This window comes from Gymnoscopelus microlampas (genome assembly GCF_963454915.1).
Source record: "Gymnoscopelus microlampas genome assembly, chromosome: 6".
Taxonomy (NCBI): Eukaryota; Metazoa; Chordata; class Actinopteri; order Myctophiformes; family Myctophidae; genus Gymnoscopelus; species Gymnoscopelus microlampas.
In genome coordinates this window covers 21,558,301-21,576,248 of record NC_139943.1, presented here as the reverse complement: position 1 = coordinate 21,576,248, position 17,948 = coordinate 21,558,301, and the positions used below count along the sequence as shown (strand labels likewise).

At 41.4% G+C, this 17,948-nt stretch overlaps 1 protein-coding gene across 2 annotated transcripts in view; it reads right to left on the bottom strand.

Moving 5' to 3' along the window:
• Nucleotides 1-3,063: 3,063 nt before the first annotated feature.
• The window catches only part of LOC311047442 (plasma membrane calcium-transporting ATPase 1-like), a gene marked incomplete at both ends in the record, with an annotated part of 29,167 nt that continues 14,282 nt past the window's right edge, over nucleotides 3,064-17,948 (bottom strand). The window contains 15 exons of one of the 2 annotated variants that reach the window (XM_084060169.1): nucleotides 3,064-3,435; nucleotides 5,070-5,258; nucleotides 5,691-5,798; nucleotides 5,981-6,192; nucleotides 6,801-7,014; nucleotides 7,094-7,285; nucleotides 7,759-7,865; nucleotides 7,963-8,050; nucleotides 8,163-8,342; nucleotides 9,203-9,440; nucleotides 11,626-11,867; nucleotides 12,852-13,094; nucleotides 13,742-13,956; nucleotides 14,949-15,095; nucleotides 17,771-17,797. In XM_084060169.1, the coding sequence (XP_083916295.1) occupies nucleotides 3,064-3,435; nucleotides 5,070-5,258; nucleotides 5,691-5,798; nucleotides 5,981-6,192; nucleotides 6,801-7,014; nucleotides 7,094-7,285; nucleotides 7,759-7,865; nucleotides 7,963-8,050; nucleotides 8,163-8,342; nucleotides 9,203-9,440; nucleotides 11,626-11,867; nucleotides 12,852-13,094; nucleotides 13,742-13,956; nucleotides 14,949-15,095; nucleotides 17,771-17,797 (2,774 nt within the window). The remainder of the gene's footprint in view (nucleotides 3,436-5,069; nucleotides 5,259-5,690; nucleotides 5,799-5,980; nucleotides 6,193-6,800; nucleotides 7,015-7,093; nucleotides 7,286-7,758; nucleotides 7,866-7,962; nucleotides 8,051-8,162; nucleotides 8,343-9,202; nucleotides 9,441-11,625; nucleotides 11,868-12,851; nucleotides 13,095-13,741; nucleotides 13,957-14,948; nucleotides 15,096-17,770; nucleotides 17,798-17,948) is intronic. The other variant, XM_084060170.1, reaches the window with a different exon arrangement.

Here is a 17,948-nt window from a genome sequence, read left to right as displayed (position 1 = left end):
ATAAGGGTGTGTGTGTGTGTGTGTGTGTGTGTGTGTGTGTGTGTGTGTGTGTGTGTGTGTGTGTGTACAAGTGAAGAAAATGTTTTAAATTACTCATAAAGTTTGTATAATGGAAAAACTCACCTTCATTTATTTTACAATGGAACACGGATTGTGTTCACCATCCACTCAGTTCAAGTTATGGGGAGAACTGCATTCAGTCCAAGCCTGATGATTGTACTGTTGTGACTCAATCAATCACTTTAGTTGTCTCTATGCAGCAGTTTAATTTAAGTCCTATTAAGACCTTTTCAAAATAGCCATCTACAAGCTCACACTCAAGTGGTGTGAGCTTGTAGATCTGCCATTGTTGAAAAAGTTAACCCATCATGCCCAAGTACGACTGCCAGGTTGAAAGCTCCCTGATGGCTGGCTCCCCTTTTGCAACTATCTGGTTGAAAGACTATTTGTTGATACTATGCATAGATACAGAATTGCCAACTGTCTATTACTACTTAATACAACGTCATGATAATGTTGCCGTAAGGTATTCGAGTTGGCTTATTGCTTTGAGAACCATCGAACACTTTAGGCCTAGCCTGGCTCCAGCCCCTGAATCGCTAGCCACGCCCATGAAATAAATATATTCTGGCTACTTACTTTAGGCCTACTGCTGTCACTAAACCAGCATCACAGACATTATAGACGGTCCATAAGGTAAACTAAATACAGGTCTTTATTTGCAAAAACCATACACACACGTTTCAAAAATGAATATCAATCACAGTAAGCACATTTACTTTGAGGATGTTAACAGATATGTTGTACTTTATCAAATTGCGAAATAAAAAAATGGAAAACACTTTTAGGAAGACCATGTCTATATTACATTACAAAGAGTGCAGTTGTGCTGTCCTAATATGTTGAAATGTGGCACAACATTTTACCTGTCAGTTGTTTCATGCAGCAACCTCTTTGCCTAACAGGCCGTGTGCCATAACAGCGGATAAGTAGCCTTATTTTAAAGTGATTGTGTATCATGATCTGTGCCCTCAGTTGACTGTACCTGTGTACATTACAACATGAGTATTCTGCATCGTCAGACAGAATTCTGTCTAATTATGTAGCTTGACTGTATTATAACCAACTGTGCATCCTGCTTTATATGTCTTATGATGCACTATAGATATGGTCTTAGAATGTTTACATAATACGATTAATCTATTAACCACTTGAACCCTAGCATCCCTAAAAAAAATGGTCTTAAGACCATTTTTCAAATATTTTATTTTGGACAAAATAGCCAATTTTACATCGAGTTGCCCAGATGACCCTAGTGCCCACCTATCCAGCTCACAACGCTGTCACAGCGTCTTGTGATGGGGTGTCGAGTATAGACCCCTGGGGGATTTGTGAACTAAGTATAATAGGGTTTAAGTGGTTAAGAGATGGACAAATCAGTTAAACCCTCATTCCAACTTCAGGAAATTATGAAAAAACAAACAACCAGCCAAATAAATAAAAAGTTATTCCTCCCTGTTCTTTTGCCCAAACCAATTAAAAGATGCATTTTAAACCATAAATTACATCATCCAAAGCAAATGCACAATGGAGTTCAATTGGTCCAGAAAAGGCAAATTTCATAGCAGACTTGCCAAAAAAATAAAAATAAAATCTACACCTGATGGTTATACAACCCGGCTCATTATCCTCTGTTGGTGATGAACATGATTGACCGCTCTTTAAAAATATAGTATAAAGCTATATTTTACAGTATGTCAAATCATTCTAAAGTAGCTTTACTGCAACAAAGAACCTTGTCCTGAAGATCTAAGACTCTTAAAAGTACGTTCTATAATTCACATAATTGTGGTATTTCAAAAAGTAGACATGTCAGTTTCTCAGCCAGCAAACCGGAATGTTTCAATAAAAAATCACACAGACAAATTAATGGACAAGATAAGAAATCAATGGGCATATAGTGGTTTCAAAGTGAACGCATCTCAACCTCTATGCTGATGTGGAACTTTTCATATTATCACTGTATACTGTATGTGTTAGAAACAATTAACTGGCAGACCTAAACATATATTTGTGAAATATCACCCTGGACATTTAAGACATTGAATGTCAGAGAGGTTTTTGTCACAACAAACTACAACTGATTTTTATTTCATTTTTTTCATTTTTACAAAAATCCTAAAGTCCAACAATCCACTTACTTTAAACAGTTTTGTCTACGAATAAATAACGTGAAATAATACATACATTTTCCCTCCCTCTCAACTATATTATCTTCCACTGAAGATTAAGTTAACTTTGGACCTAGCTTGAACAACAATGACAGGAATATTTACAGTGTTGAGATATACCAGGATGGATATCTGCGTATCTTTTGGACCCATACATGTTTTTCTTTTCTCTCTTAAGCCTGATTTATACTACGTTGTATGATGGTGTTGTACACAGTAAATACAGATCTATAAGCTCACAAATCTTCACGGATGTGGTGCGTTGTAAGCTTGTAGATACATTTTCAGTCTGTGACGTCTGCTGCACAACCATTTTTTGTAGTACTGTAGAGAATTCTAAAGGCTAGAAATTAGTACCAAATAGAACCTGCATGGAAAATAGTCCAGTTACAATAAAAGCTGTTCTTTCACAATATACAGTTAAGTATCATCCAAGATAACTATTTGTCTAAACAAATGTCACACATTTGTAAAAAGCTCTTGTTCTTTATCTTAGATTAAAAAAGCCAATATATCAATTTATGTTGATAATATGCACCATTAAGAAAAGTCCTATCCTTTCAATTTGCCTCCGCTTAGCACCCTTTCATGACACAAACAAATCAAAGCCAAGTAGGAGGTGTTCGGGGGGCGGGTGCACAGATAACAAAATACAGTATGACCTGTAAAACCCAAGCGGGTTGTCCAAAACGTTTGCTGTTCTCAAGTCCAGAACAAGCCAAACTTTCAAGTGCTTTCCTGACGGCCAACTCTGCATAGTTCATGCTGGCTTAGATAAGAGTTAGTGTCGCTGTGGGCCGAGAGACTTTAGTACCCTTTGAACATGCCCTGTTCAAAGGGAGGTCTCCAGGCTGTGCAGCGGGCTGCCAGGTGCTTGCAGACTGGCAGAATTGGGAGTGATCAGACCAGGCTTTGTGCCATCCCTGTGGAGAGGATTAATCCGATCCAAAGCATTATTGTTCTGGTTGGGCGATGATGGGAGAGCAGAGACCGGGTGCATACGTGGTTGTTGACCGATGGAGTTTCGGTTGGTCGGGGCCTCGTCCTCGCCCTCCACCTCGTCAATGAGGGGGATCTGCGTCTGGGAGTCCTCGATGCGGAACTCTGGGTGGTTCATGAAGTTGTGGATGGAGTTGCGTGACTCTGGGGTCTCCAGGCCATCATAGGGGGACATGGTGTCTCGGAAGGCATTGACCACGCGGATCTGAGTTGAACAACAAACACACGCACGCGCGCACGCACGCCCACACACACACACACACACACACACACACACACACACACACACACACACACACACACACACACACACACAGTTAGAACCAGGGAGGAACTGGGGTGGGAGTTCCTACCTGGACCCCGCCCCCCCACCACCACCACCACGGTGGTGGTGGGGGGGCGGGGTCCAGGTAGGAACTGCTTGGAAGATGGGGGTATTGGGGGCGTGGGCTTTCAGGTAGAAAGGGGCTAAATGCCCGAAGTGCGTATTATTCTAGCACGGTATTTACAATTTAGGCATTTATTAGTCCAGTCAACATCTGGTTTGACCTAGGGAAAATTGCAATTGTAATTATTGGGACATCCAAAAAGCATATACTGTACAGGGTAAATGCCTGTGCACTGTGACCAGCCTAGGGAGAAGCAGTTATGTCCTTGATGACAGCGCAGACTGTAGTGCCGCAAAATGACTTGAAATCGCAGCACACAGTGTGGTGACCATCCATCTCTTTTGAAATGGAAATAACAATCTTTATACATTTCTCAACCTATACGTGCAAAACCGCACAAACCGCCTCATAAAGGCTGTTTTAGAGAGGGTCCTAAAATCCTTCTACTCTGCTACCATTCAGAGCATCCATTTCGCTGCTTGTCCTTGTATGAGTGAACCTTTTTTAACCTGAATGCTGGTGTAACTAAGATTCACGGGGATACCTAATGATTCCTACAGTAAGAGCGTGTTTTTGGGCCGCCGCAGTATTAACTACTCACTGACTGGATTTATATACTTCAAACGTCTTCTCTAAATTGAGAAAAGGATCATCACATCCTACAGAAGGAAATCCTTTACTTCTATAACAAAAATAGCAGATCTACAAGCTTGTGAGCTTGTAGATCAGAGCCACTGATGTAGAGCACAATGTCCACAGACCTCCTGCATTCTTAAGCAGTGTGGCACAATCTCTAAGTGTAAAATTTTATGTATTGGGGTACTATTACCCCAAATACAGAGGAAGACATTAATATCCTTTGTAAAGGTTTTTTATTGGAAAGATTGACCCCAAATTCAGATCCAAGGCCCTCCAATATCAACATCATTTTACAGAGACCGCACCAATCTACTGTACATCAAAACTTAAGATTTTCATGTTCCACTAAATCCATGAAGGTAGATATTTTTAAACATAATTCAAGAAAATACTATGACACATCACAATTGTGATTTCTCCCGGGTTCACTTTGTTGGGCCCTTTTGTACTTTTTTGACTGACTGACTGCGCTATTAGCAGACGCTCTTAATCAGAGCAATTTATGAGTACGAGATCAGCGTAAATGGCATGAATCCTAAACACATGAAAAAGCTGGGTTCAGCTTCAAAGAAAAAATATGTCAAAACATGCCTGCATTGGGGAAATAAACTCCTCTGACATTAGCAGATTCTAATCTAACCTGTGCATGTTACATCTTATAATGTAAGATTTTCATTTATTTTGCTAAATATTTCAGTTGAAAATATGTCATTTCTGTTGAGCAACGCTTGTCCAAAGGGTCAAACGACAAACTATAAATGAATCCTTGGTTGTACCCCAGAACAAGTTGCCTTGATGACTGCTTCCATACCTGAGTCTGGATCCTGTTGAGGCCTCGGCACCACAGCACCTGTCCTCTTCTCATCTCCATCTCACCATGGTCGATCTCATCCTGGTCCTGCATCTCCTCCAGCTCCTCCTCCGGGATCTCCTCCTGCTGGGTTCCATGGCCTGCTGTCTTCAGGAACTTCAGACGGCTAGTGGGGATGGTGGAGACCACCTGGGAACACGGAGAGATTTAGAGATTTGTTCATGTGATAAATAATATATCTTTGAACAGTTTCTTTCTTTATTTTTATTTTCATTTTTACTGTAGATAAGTGGTTCTTAACCTGTGCGCCGTAAGGATATTGCAAGTGGGGGCCCAAATAATTGAACTAAGATTTTATAATATAATATTCATTCACAATCGATTGACTGGTCATACAAATATATTTTACAATAGTATTAAATAGAAAATGAAATGACATTTTCTATAATGAGTATTTTGTTACTCCCAGCTGTATCTTTTTGTCTGTATCTGTGCTGCTGTAAAGCCATGATGACTATTCCCCTGTGGGATCAATGAAGGTCTATCTGTATTTATCCACGCTTTCCTTTGTCAATGCTATCTGACACAGGATTATAAAATGTATAATTATTATTGCCTCACCTGTCCCCACAGAAGAGAACCAACCCCCAAGAACACACACCAAACCCACTGGTCAATGGAAAGACGGACACAGCTGAAGGGTTTACCGCCAAACTGCACGATAACAAACTAGAACACAAGACACCAAGTAAAAGAGAGAAATGATTATTGATTGTGAATAGGATTTCATACACAAAACACTACAAGCCTAGTCTAGCACAATGTTTATTCCATTCTTATAACTCTTACTGTCAATAACAATAAATTATAATTTAATAATTGTTGTATCCTGCCAGGTAAATATACTTCACCTGTATAATAAATGTTCCGAAGACGATGGAGCAGAAGATGGGATTGTTGAAGATGCCGTCAAAGACGTTCCTCTCGCCGTGGATCTTGCGGGCGTTGATCTCATTGAAGATCTGCATCAAGACGAAGGTATTAAAGACTATGGTGTAGTGTTCGGAGGGCGGGGCGTGGAGCGGCGCGTTCCTGCCACTGTCAATGTCAAAGATCCTCTCTCCTGTGAAGGAGACGAAAAATGTATTACACTTCATGTTGGGAAGAAACACAGGGAAGAATATTTATGGTAAGAATTTACTATGCAAAGCTAACTTTGCCATCATTAGTGTGATGTTCAGCAAATGTTGATGTTTATTTGCCATTTGCACAAGTGCACAGGAAATTTTGGAGCTCAGCTCCCAGGGTCAGCATTTTAAAAGAAGACAGAAAGTACAGACAAGACAGAGAAAATATACAGTACATCCTACAATCCCATCACACTCTCCAAAAGGCAAATATCAAATATAAATAAGTCATAGTCTAAACAAAATTACTGATGACTTGTGCAACTAGTTGGAGACAGCTATAAGCAGTCAGTTCATTCATTCAGTCAGCCCAGTATGCAGCAGCACTCTGTATGAGCAAGCTCGTTAATAAAGCCCATTGAATGCACGTTGTTGTATGCCTGGTGTATGATCACACAATACAAACATCACAATTGGTACCCAAAACATTTGTTTTGGGTCCCACAGGATCCCAGTCCCAATACAGGGCTCTAGTATGCACTTTCAAGACCCATACTGTAAGTATTTCTAGACAATGCATGGAAAAGTAACAGCAGCAACTAACCAGCAAAGAGCAGAGTGAAGATGATGGTGAGCTGGTAGACGGCGTGTCCCAGAATGTTCTTCATCATGGTACGGGAGATAAGGGGCTTCTTACGCCCATAAGGCTTCCTCAGGAGGAGGGCTTCAGTGGGGGGCTCGGTGGCCAGAGCCAGGGAAGCTAATGTATCCATAATTAGGTTGACCCACAGCATTTGAACGGCTTTCAATGGAGAGTCCTACAAAGATAATTTTCTATCAGATATTTGCAGTGTATGACAGGAAATTTGACCAGGTTATGAACCATCTGTGTCTCACCTGAGTGATACAGGCTCCAGTGAAGGCTACAATGACGGCCACCACATTGACAGTCAGTTGAAACTGGAGGAACTTGGAGATGCTGTCATAGACATTGCGTCCCCACATTACTGCCTTGACGATGCTGCTGAAGTTGTCATCAGTCAAGATGATGTCAGACGCCTCCTTGGCTACATCTGTGCCTGCAATGCCCTGTGGGTGAAGAGCGTCAGGTCAGGTTAGATGATATTTGTCCCCCTGTCACGGCGTATCCGTGCACGAATGACATGACACCACCTCGACACTCGCCGTAGGATTTTTGATTATCAGTGTCAGATATATTTAGATGTATTGCCCTTCCACCCAGTATACCAACAAGACAAACATGAAAATGAATCATGTTAATGATTCCTGTTATTCTAAAAAATATTAATTAATGACCTATGGGGAAACTCATAGTCAAGATTTAATTATAAGGACATATTTGTTGTGGCTTAATCCAAGAAGGACTACTATGTAAAATGCATATGTACTGTATAAACTTGAAGTTGTGGCAGGCAGTGTCTATCTGTCTGGTGGGCGAGCAGACAAGCTCATAATGTGTCACATTGCAACAGGCTCTAGTGTAGGCTTTATACTGTAAGCAACAATGCATTGCATTGCTGTATGTGTTGTATGGTACCTACCATGGCAAAACCAACATCTGCTTTCTTCAAGGCAGGGCCATCATTTGTTCCATCTCCTGTTACGGCCACCACCTGTCTCTGTTCCAACACTGTGCTATCAATAATACCTGTGGACACAGTCAACATTCTTAGATTCATTTAGATTTATCACATTTGCCAATGAATTCCAAAGGAACTTTGATGTGGAACAGCAAAACCCCATACCTTTCACAAGAGTATGCTTATCTGTCGGAGAGGATCTTGCAAGCACACGCAGTTTTGGCCAAATCTTGTCAATGCGTTCTTGTTCAATCTGTGGAAAAAAAACATTTGCGCTTTAATAGTGTATAAGAAATATTTATAAAATTAGATCAGAGTAGCACATACAGTAAAAATGTTCCATCTCAATTTAGAACAAATCCTACCTCCCCAAGCTCATTACGTATCCTTCTGTTAAACTCCTTGCCCTCCATACAGAGGAAGTCATCCCCAGGGTGCAGGATGCCACATTTGAGAGAAATGGCACGGGCTGTGTTTATGTTATCTCCGGTGACCATGCGCACCGTGATGCCAGCACGCTGGCACTTCCGAATTGCATCTGGCACCTAACATGGAAAAAACAACAACCAAAGACTGACTTTAATCAATCAATCAACCAATCAATCAATCAATCAATCAATCGTCAAATTTGATTTAAATAGCACGTTTTGTACATTAGAATGCAATACAATACACTTTACATTAAGAATTATGTGCACAGACAAAAAATAGGTCATCATGATAAAATAACAAGGCCTTTTTAAGATAAATAAAACATTACAACAACAACAACTACTACTACTAGTAGTACTAGTATTACTACTACTTGATGTTAATGTCGACAATGTCCTTCAGCAAGACACTGAACCTCTAACTGCTCCCAATGGGCAGGTTGGTGCCTTGCATGGTTTCCTCCACTCTCAGTGTGTGTGTGTGTGTGTGTGTGTGTGTGTGTGTGTGTGTGTGAGAATGGGTGAATAATAATAATTGGCCCCCTGAATTATTATTATCATCGTTGCCTTTTTACAAATAGTTTGAAAAATACTGAAATCCCTAGAAACAGACTATAATTCTTTAGTAATCTGCGTGAAACATTCTACATACAATCTAGGGACACATCTAAAATCCAAGTAAAGGAAACGCCTGTATCCCAATAAATTAAGCTTCCATGAGCCAATGAATATTGTAGAGGGTGTGGCTTTACAAGCTTCTCACAAAAAGGCAAATAAAACAAATCCTTTACACCACACAACTTTGCATGCTCATCAGCAAATGCAAACTTCTTACAGTGGTAGAAGGGCATGCCAATGACAACTGTAAGAACATGAAGCTGTCAGCTGTGCTGACCACTAGAACATTGTAAGTAAGTAGCAGTATATCACATTTCAAAATGTGAAACAATAATATTCAGCCCTGTGCGTCATACCTCAGGCCTGACAGGGTCCTCAATGCCCACCACACAGATACAGGTGAGGCCCGTGAGGATGTCTGTTTCGTTGTCCCAGTCAGGTTCTCCATCTGCCAGGGGGAAGTCACGATAGGCCAGGCAGATGGTCCTCAGGCCCTCCGAGGCCATGGGCTCGATGACCTTCGTCACCATGTCATCTCGGTCCCGAGGCTTGAACACCTTGGCCTCGCCACTGGCTGTGAGGACTCTACAGCATCTGGGAGGTACGAAAGGAAGCTTCGTATCAGCCGATGAAGTTGTAATACAACAAGACAAAGAGTCTAAAGGCCCTGCAAGCAGACCCTAGTGTCCATACTGCTCCTTACACTCAAATGGAAATGGCACTATAGGAAAAGTCATGAGTGATGCACTAAAATCAGTAGGGTTCATCCTGGAACCAGCATATTAAATCATGATATATCTTATATGAAAGTGGACATTTTGGACAAATTGTGGTGGTAGAGGAAAGGCCATGGGGTCACTAAAATCAGTAGGGTTTATCCTCTGAAGGTGCACAGAAATTCCATCCATCTCTAGACAGTGAATTTGTAAACATGTTGTTTAAGACCAAAGAGGTGAATGGACTGACCAACAGAGTGAGTGATCAACCAACCATCAAGCAGTAATTTCAGAGGAACAAAGTGATCCTAAAATTGGGTTGTGTGATATTCTCACAGGGTCACTAGCAAAGAATAATTTGAATGCATTAAGTATTCTGTGATTTAATGCTGACTTAATGGGTGGCGAAGACAGCTCGGAGGATCATTGGTGACTCTGTCCCCTCTCTCTTGGAGCTCTATACAGAACACTGTGCCCGAAGAGCCAACAGCATCATAAGGGAAGAGGTACAGGAGTATTAAGGCCAAAACAAGTAGGCCGCTGAACAGCTTCTTCCCGAGTGCAGTGAGGACTGTAAATGAACTGTGCGCCCTGCCAATGCCTACTCGCTGACTTTACTTTCATTATTATGCTCAAGGCAAAAAAAATCACTTTATGTCAAGTGGCGAGGACAACAACATCACATAGGCTAATCATTATGTTCATTTATGAATCCGATGGTGTCACCCGCTGAATATTGACGATCTACAGACTCGGAACGTGTCGTGATGCTTGTGGATCGGCTGTTTTTGGCAAGCAACACCAGCTGGATTCCCTCACGGGTCGTGGGGATCCCCGCAAGTGAATCTAGCTTTCTCATATTATCTTCAGGACACAGAACTGAAAATCTGTGGTTCAAAAAGGCGCATGGAACCGTGCAGGGCGAACCGTACAGTTTGGTTTTAAACCGAGAACCACTGCACCCGTAGTATAAAACCAATTGAGAACCACTGCTCTGAAAGTCACTATTCAACCTATAACAAAAAGCCTATAAAGTATATGAATCCTATTATATTCTCATAATAGTTGCATTGAAATTCAATGCAACTACAAAACAAAAATCTTTTGAGACACCAGTCATCACTGGAAACGAGCAGGACACACAGTTTTGCTGATATTTCACATTTGACAGATGTTTTAAACCAAAGCGCCTCAAAGTACAAATCCAATAAGCTGCTTTGATTTGCCTCCTCCTGGTCGGGACTCATTATAATGCCCCCCCCCCCCCCCATTAATATCTCCACCACCAGGTAGAGAAATATTTGTCATCTTAGGTCATGTTTTCACACATCTTTTCTGTAAAATGAATGAACTTTAACTGTAACTACTGTTTCAAAGATGCTAAACCGAGAGCCACAACCATTTCCAAAAATGAGTGGGGAAGGCGTAGGGAGCAGAAAGCTCCTTCAAAAACTCCCTCTACAGACTAGAAAACAGCTTATCTGGAATAACACTCAAAGGGGATACAAATAAAGCATGTATCTTAACAGGAAAGTAAAGAAGTAAAGAATTTGACATTTACAATCGCGTAGATCTACGCGAACCGATTTAAAGCCGCAGCGTGCCAGTCGCGTAGATCTACGCGACTCGCATTTCCCATGTTAAATCAAAAAAGTGCACTTTCCGGAATTTTTTTCGACCCATTTCCGGTTCCGGGGCCGACCGGAAACGAAATAAAACTGGTTCCGGTTTTCTCGCTCGCATCCGTTTCCTGTCTAGGCATCAGCTTAGAATCGATTTATCTCCCTTGTGGTTTTCCTCACCGCATCGTCCTGTCTAACGTTCTCGCCTGTAACTTCAAAATGGAGGCACAGATCGGCTCGCAGTTTTGGCTATTTGTTTTTCACGGATCCCGTGTTTGTGTCGAACCAAATGAACGCGGATTTTAAACGGATTTAGCGGGGGCTATGGCGACATCAAAAAAACAAAAAAACAACAAAAAGAGCTTGGCACTGGTAGGTACATTATGAGATTAACCTCTGGCGTTCAATGTGTTAAAAGCCACCAATACTTAGGACACCTACTTCTTGAGCAGGATCTCGGAGGCTCCCTTGCTGAACATACGGTAGCTGCCATCAGCGTTCTTCAGAATGGTGCTCATTGACTTGCGGGCAGAGTTGAATGTATAAACCTTGAAGAGTTTCTCCTCAGGGATCTCATTGCGGATTTTCTGGTAATCGCGGCGCAGGTCCAGGGCAAAGCCCAGCAAGGCACATTCTGTCTTGTTTCCAATCTGTCGTGGGAGACCACCTTCTTTCTCTGGAGGCTGAAACCAGGAACCAGGGAGAATTAATTAATGATTCATGATTTTTCAGTTGAAATGTAAAATGTGAATAATCTATTACTGCCATACTCCTGAACTTTAACACACAAAGGGTAGTGTCTATTCGATGGTAGAGAAGAGAAAATGATGCACATCAACAGTTTTCAGTTTAGCTCACTGGTAGAGCTACTGTCACCTAGCAACCTGAGGAATACAACCGAAATGAACCTAAAAAAAGTTATTTTTTTCTTATAAGCATCCTAATTACAGATACTTTTAATTTAACATCAAAGTTATCATAGTTTTATATTGTGGAAAATTATAATATGTGGTCTGATGGATTCTCAATTAACATCAGTAAAAGTAAATCAATCTCTGGATTGCCCAGACCAGGAAGTAGGGCATTGAGTGTCATCTTGCTTTCCTCTTCTCTATTTGGCCCTAATTTACAGGCTGAGCTCTTCTGGCCGAATAGGCTCTATGCACAGCAGCCATTTTGGAGAAAAATTGGGCCTCTTCTGACTTCCTTCACAGGTGTTACCAATGATACTAATGAAGGCTCTGTTCCATTCTGGTCAAACAGAGTCAGGGTGCTGATATTGTGCATGTTGGCTCACTAGAAATACTAGTGGGTCTCAAAGTGTGGTCCAGGAACCCTCATGGTTCCTTGAGAGGGTGTAACTCTGAGAGTGTACAAATGGAACCAAATGGACCCTCCCGGGTCCATTTGGTTCCATTTGTACAGTCTCAGAGTTATGGGGGTTCTTGAAATTAAAAAGTTTGAGAACCACTGTGCTACACTAAATGGAACAGAGCCTTCATTAGTGTCATTGGTAACACCTGTGAAGGAAGCGAGGAAGGGGCCCAATTTCTGTCCAATATGGCTGCTGTGCATAGAGCCTATTCAAAGCTAGTCCTATAATAGCTCATGCCAAATACTTGAAGTAACTAATGCTTCCTCAATGGAGAAGCACTTCTAAAACTCACCAGGATCTTAGTGGTGTAGGCGCAATTGACCCCAATACCCAAGATGAGCACATCGAGGATCTTGTCCGGAATGAGGTCAGGTTCCGGAACCTTCCTGTAGTGCCGGTCTCCGAGGTAGGCCTGCACCACCGTCATGCGGTTCATGGTGAGCGTGCCGGTCTTGTCGGAGCAGATGGCCGTGGCGTTACCCATGGTCTCACAGGCGTCTAGGTGACGCACCAGGTTGTTGTCTTTCATCATTTTCTGAGGGAGATCAGGAGAACAATATGTGTGTTACACTAATTCCTTGTTTAACCCATTGAGACCTGAAGCCGATTCTACATGTCTCCTAAATCCCATCATTTTTCTGAAAAACGTATGTTTCTATATCAGTGGTGCTCAATCTTTTTCATGTCAAGGACCCCCAAAATGATATGTATTTGGCCGCCGACCCCATCAAAATATGTTGTTCCAGGGACCCCCCAGAAGCAAAGATTTGAGTTTAAAATGTTCGCTTTAAAAATATATGTATTCAAAGATTTGCACACATTTTCACGATTTTTCAAAAATAGCAGATCTACAAGCTCGTAGCTCGGCACTCGGTGCCGCGCTATGAGCTTGTATATCTGCTATTTTTGAATAGCCAAAGTGTAAAATAATGCTTTTTAGCTCATATCTAAAAATGACACAGTTCCAGGTCTTAATACAGTCGACTACACACAAGATATAAGAAAAGGATGATATATAAAATCTATGGACTGCCACTGAATTGACAAGAAGACTGCAGACGGGACCTTTTTGCTCTGACATAACTCAAGCAGCTCTGCGCCTCAGGCTGGTACAATCTGCGGTCGGATTAGCAGACCCTACCCCTAGATTTTCAAAAACAACAACACATTGTTTAATTGTACCTTAACTGAATATGCCAGTGAGATGGTGACAGCAAGGGGAAGGCCCTCGGGTACAGCCACTACCAGTACTGTTACACCTATGATGAAGAACTTGACCATGAACTGGATGTAGACAGGCAAACATTCTGGGACATAAGGTAGACCCTGAATCCAGAACGTGTCCAAGAAGAACAGAGAGATGAGGATAATGACTGTCAACCCCGACATGAACAGACCTGGAGGAAAGAGACATAGTGAGAGAGAGACCACAATGAGCTTACATTTCTACGTCAAGTAAACAATAGGAAGATTGATGGTTAAAGCTACAGCTTCAAGACAATACTGAAATTGTAACAAAGAAACAAATTGTAACAAAAATAAGTGGTGGTCTACTAAGCCTCTTCAGTACGCTTCTCCTGTTTCAACCTTAAAGGTTCCATGACATTCAGTTTTACAACACATTAAAAGTATTTATCATGGTCCTTCAACCGTGTATTAAAGGTTTCCACTTCAAATCCATAGCTTGCGTGCCGCAATTCAAAAGATCGCATATATGCGTTCTTTTGAATTTTCATTGTTTAATCTGCGATTGCGCTGTTCTGTTTATTTTTCATCATAAGTTTCGTTTTCCACTTACTTCACACTCACCGGGATCCGGATTCATGACACAGATTTCGTTTGCTGTTCTCTTTTTTTCCCCCCGCCAGAATAGGGAAAAACGCGATTTTTCACACGGTATAAAAAACAAACGGAGAGCTCCACTTCTATTTTCTTTAGTCTGGGTGACTAACAGTCATCGTCGTCGTGTATCACAACGGTCTGAAGGCCGATCGCCGATTGTCGAAAACGTCACATCCGGTTATGACGTATGGACTGTTTGAGCCTGTTTTGGGGGGGTTGAGCGAGTCACCGAGTGATCGAGGTGTCTATCTACTGCTCTCTGCTGGTCGATCTGTCGTATGTGTTTAAAAACGCAGCTAGACAAGCTATTTGAATGAAAAATTACAAAATGAAAATAAAAAAAAACATGAAAATCGCTGGCACAGGGGTGAGTACATTATGAATAAACTCTGGCAGTCAATGTGTTAATACATTCTACTGAGGGAAATATTAGTGTAGACTTTATCACCAACTTATTATTTGCTTGAGTCAAAGGTTCAGGGTTCACTTTATACGCTGAGCGAAGTTTTGGAAAACAAAGCACCTACATAGGGTTTAGTATACATACCTGCTTTGCCAATCTGCACGGCTAATTTGGTCAGCTTTCCTTGGAGGACTGATTTCTCCTTCTTTGGTAGGTTGGTTTTCTTCTTCTCTTCTTCTCCATTTTCATTGAGGGGCTCCATTTCTACAGGGGCTCCATACTTGTTTTTTCCTACAAAGGGACAACATTTAGAAGGACGGAGCTTATCACATTGATACCAACATTCCTGATTAGGTACCTGTTTGACTGGATTACATGAATTTAAACAACCTAGTGGTGGTGTTGCGACGTGATGAAGACATTTGGCGTTTTATCTTTAAATCCATCTTCAATTAATTCACTATGAACACCCAGCTTAACATGGGCTTTTAAGTATTATGTGTGATTTATCTAGTATAAAACAATGCCCTGTTAGAGAAATCAAAAAGCAACTGGTTGTCCTTGCTACACAGTTGTGCTTTCAGTCTAATCACATTGTGTGTCAACAGACCACATAGCTTGTTTCTGTCTTTGAGAGAAGTCGGTTCGCTCAGGTGCCATCTTGCAAACGCCTTCAGGTAGTAAATATTGACTAATAACACAAGACTCTTTGAATGGGGATTCATTTCACATGCGGCTGAAGGGGAGTAAGTTCAAATTAATTAAAACATTAAAATAACTGGATGTAGGGAGCGTGCTGAGTAACAACATTGGGCTTATTAATTGACAAAATTCTATGTTCCTTCTAGTAGGCAGGTTGTGAGCTACAAGGCTAGATTCTTTGAAGCAAGGGAAAATATGAACAGGTGCATTTTTCATACAGCAGCTATAATAGTCTCGCTTTCCTCATTCACTATAATTCCATGTGACATAACAGTTAAGTCGGTGGCAGAGACACCTGAGAGATGAGCCTGCCTGGCTAGCTGGCACACACTATTCCACTAAATCCTATTAAATCCATGACTTTTCATTCCATTCAATTCAGTTCAATTCGATTACAGCTCGGTACAAGGCTGTTACTGTCACTTTTAAAGTAGTGTAAAAGCCCCACTAGTGGACACTAGAGGTAACTTGTGGTGCTTCTCCCTCCCAGGTAGTAGTTTTCTAGATATCTTGTCTGGGACCTAAGTGTTGAACGGATAAGGAGTAGTGGTAAAAAGGAAAAGGAAAAAAGGAGTGTACCAAGTATATACCCTCTGGGTCTCTGGTCAACAATCCTGTGAACGATCTAACTTGAATTGAGGGCAAACTGTATACCCTGTATGGTCCATCTCAAAGCATGCTGGTATTATGTTAATATGTTGATAGACACAACTCAGTGGCCTTGTGGTTAGAGTGTCCGCCCCGGAGGTTAGGGTTCAATTGACCCTTTGTCAGCCTTCTGATTGGTCCCCGACTGACTAACCAGTAGGCTCTTTCTGCCTTGTTCCGCCCTGGTTCCGCCTTATGGTTATTTATGTTGAATTTCAGAATTTGCTAAAACAGGAGATACCAGTGGGCCACATGGCTCAGGAACCATTGTTTCCCAGGGTTACTTCCTTACTTACATACGGTATAAACACAGATAGGAGGCGCTGTTCTGTCTGATCCTTAGCAGCAATGGCACTGATTGCTGTTTGGCTCATTGGTCTATAATCCTAGTCTGGGGATTACAGCTCTTTCTTGACTGACATTCTCTACAAGACATCAAACCAAAACATACCCATGGAAACACACACACACACACGCAACAAACACGGGCACGTGCACACGCACGCACGCACGCACGCACACACACAGAGACAAAATGACTCACTCTCACAAGATAATTCATTGAAAATGGTCGTATGGAGAGAACTAGCACAAGGAATATTGGACTTTGTGAGAGTGATATTTTACATTAGTGTGTGTGTGTGTGAGTGTGTGTGTGTGTGTGTGTGTGTGTGTGTGTGTGTGTGTGTGTGTGTGTGTGTGTGTGTGTGTGCGTGTGCGTGCGTGTGTGTGTGTTTCTAAACACAGTAAATGAGGCTGTTAGCGGGAAGAACGGCAGGCAGGGGGAAAAAAGCAGCTGCCAAGCTTAAGGTCTATAATCTCCTTGGTCCTAATCACCATGAACGGAGTCAAGAGCACCTGCTGCTCGGCCTACAGGGACAGGCACATGACCATATGGCCCCGAGGAGACATGCAAGAGTGTACCTGTCTGCCTGCCTGTCCACAGTACCTTCCTAACAAGCTAAACTGCAAACAAATACAGGCAATTTGATTTGTTTGAATAAGATCTTTTGCTTTTTTGATGCGTGAAGTGAAACATGTTAATGGCCTGAGATTGTTTCTCAGAAGCTCCCCTGAAATAAGTAAACAGAACACTGTTCATCACAACTTGATATAACCAAGACAAAATTATTCTGTTGTGGAAAATTATCATCATTATTATTATGTCCCAAAAATAGAAACAAACTTTCGTTGGTTGTTAAGGAACTTAATCTCTAAGGTTTACGCCAGGGTTAAATTGGTCTTGGTCTTTGCAGCGTGGCTGCCGACTGAGACCAACCATATGGTTTCCTGTCAAGTGTGTGTACACCAGCATCAAACCAGTTTGACTGACTAAAATAAATCGGTGTATGAATGTGTGTGTGAATGGGTGAATGAAAATGCACATTGTAAAAGTGCCTTGGATAAAGGCAGAAACAAGCTATGTGGTGACAGCCAAGGAGATTAGACTGACTCTTTGTAGCAAGGACAACCAGGTGCTTTATGATTTCTCTAATAGGGAATTGTTTTATACTAGATAAATCACACATACTTAAAAGCCCACGTTAAGCTGGGTGTTCATGGTGAATTAAAAGATAACTTTTACATTATTATATAATGTACAGAAAAATGCTTACCTTTCTTGCCTTTCTCATCCTTTTTATCTGTAGATAAAAGAGGAAAGAAGCATTTTATTTTATATAATCACATTGCTGATATGCTGTTTTGTTAAAACTTAAATCTTTCAAAAATATATATAAATGAGGAAAAGCTATTGAGTAACTCTGCCATTTGTTGACGGTATTTATACAAATT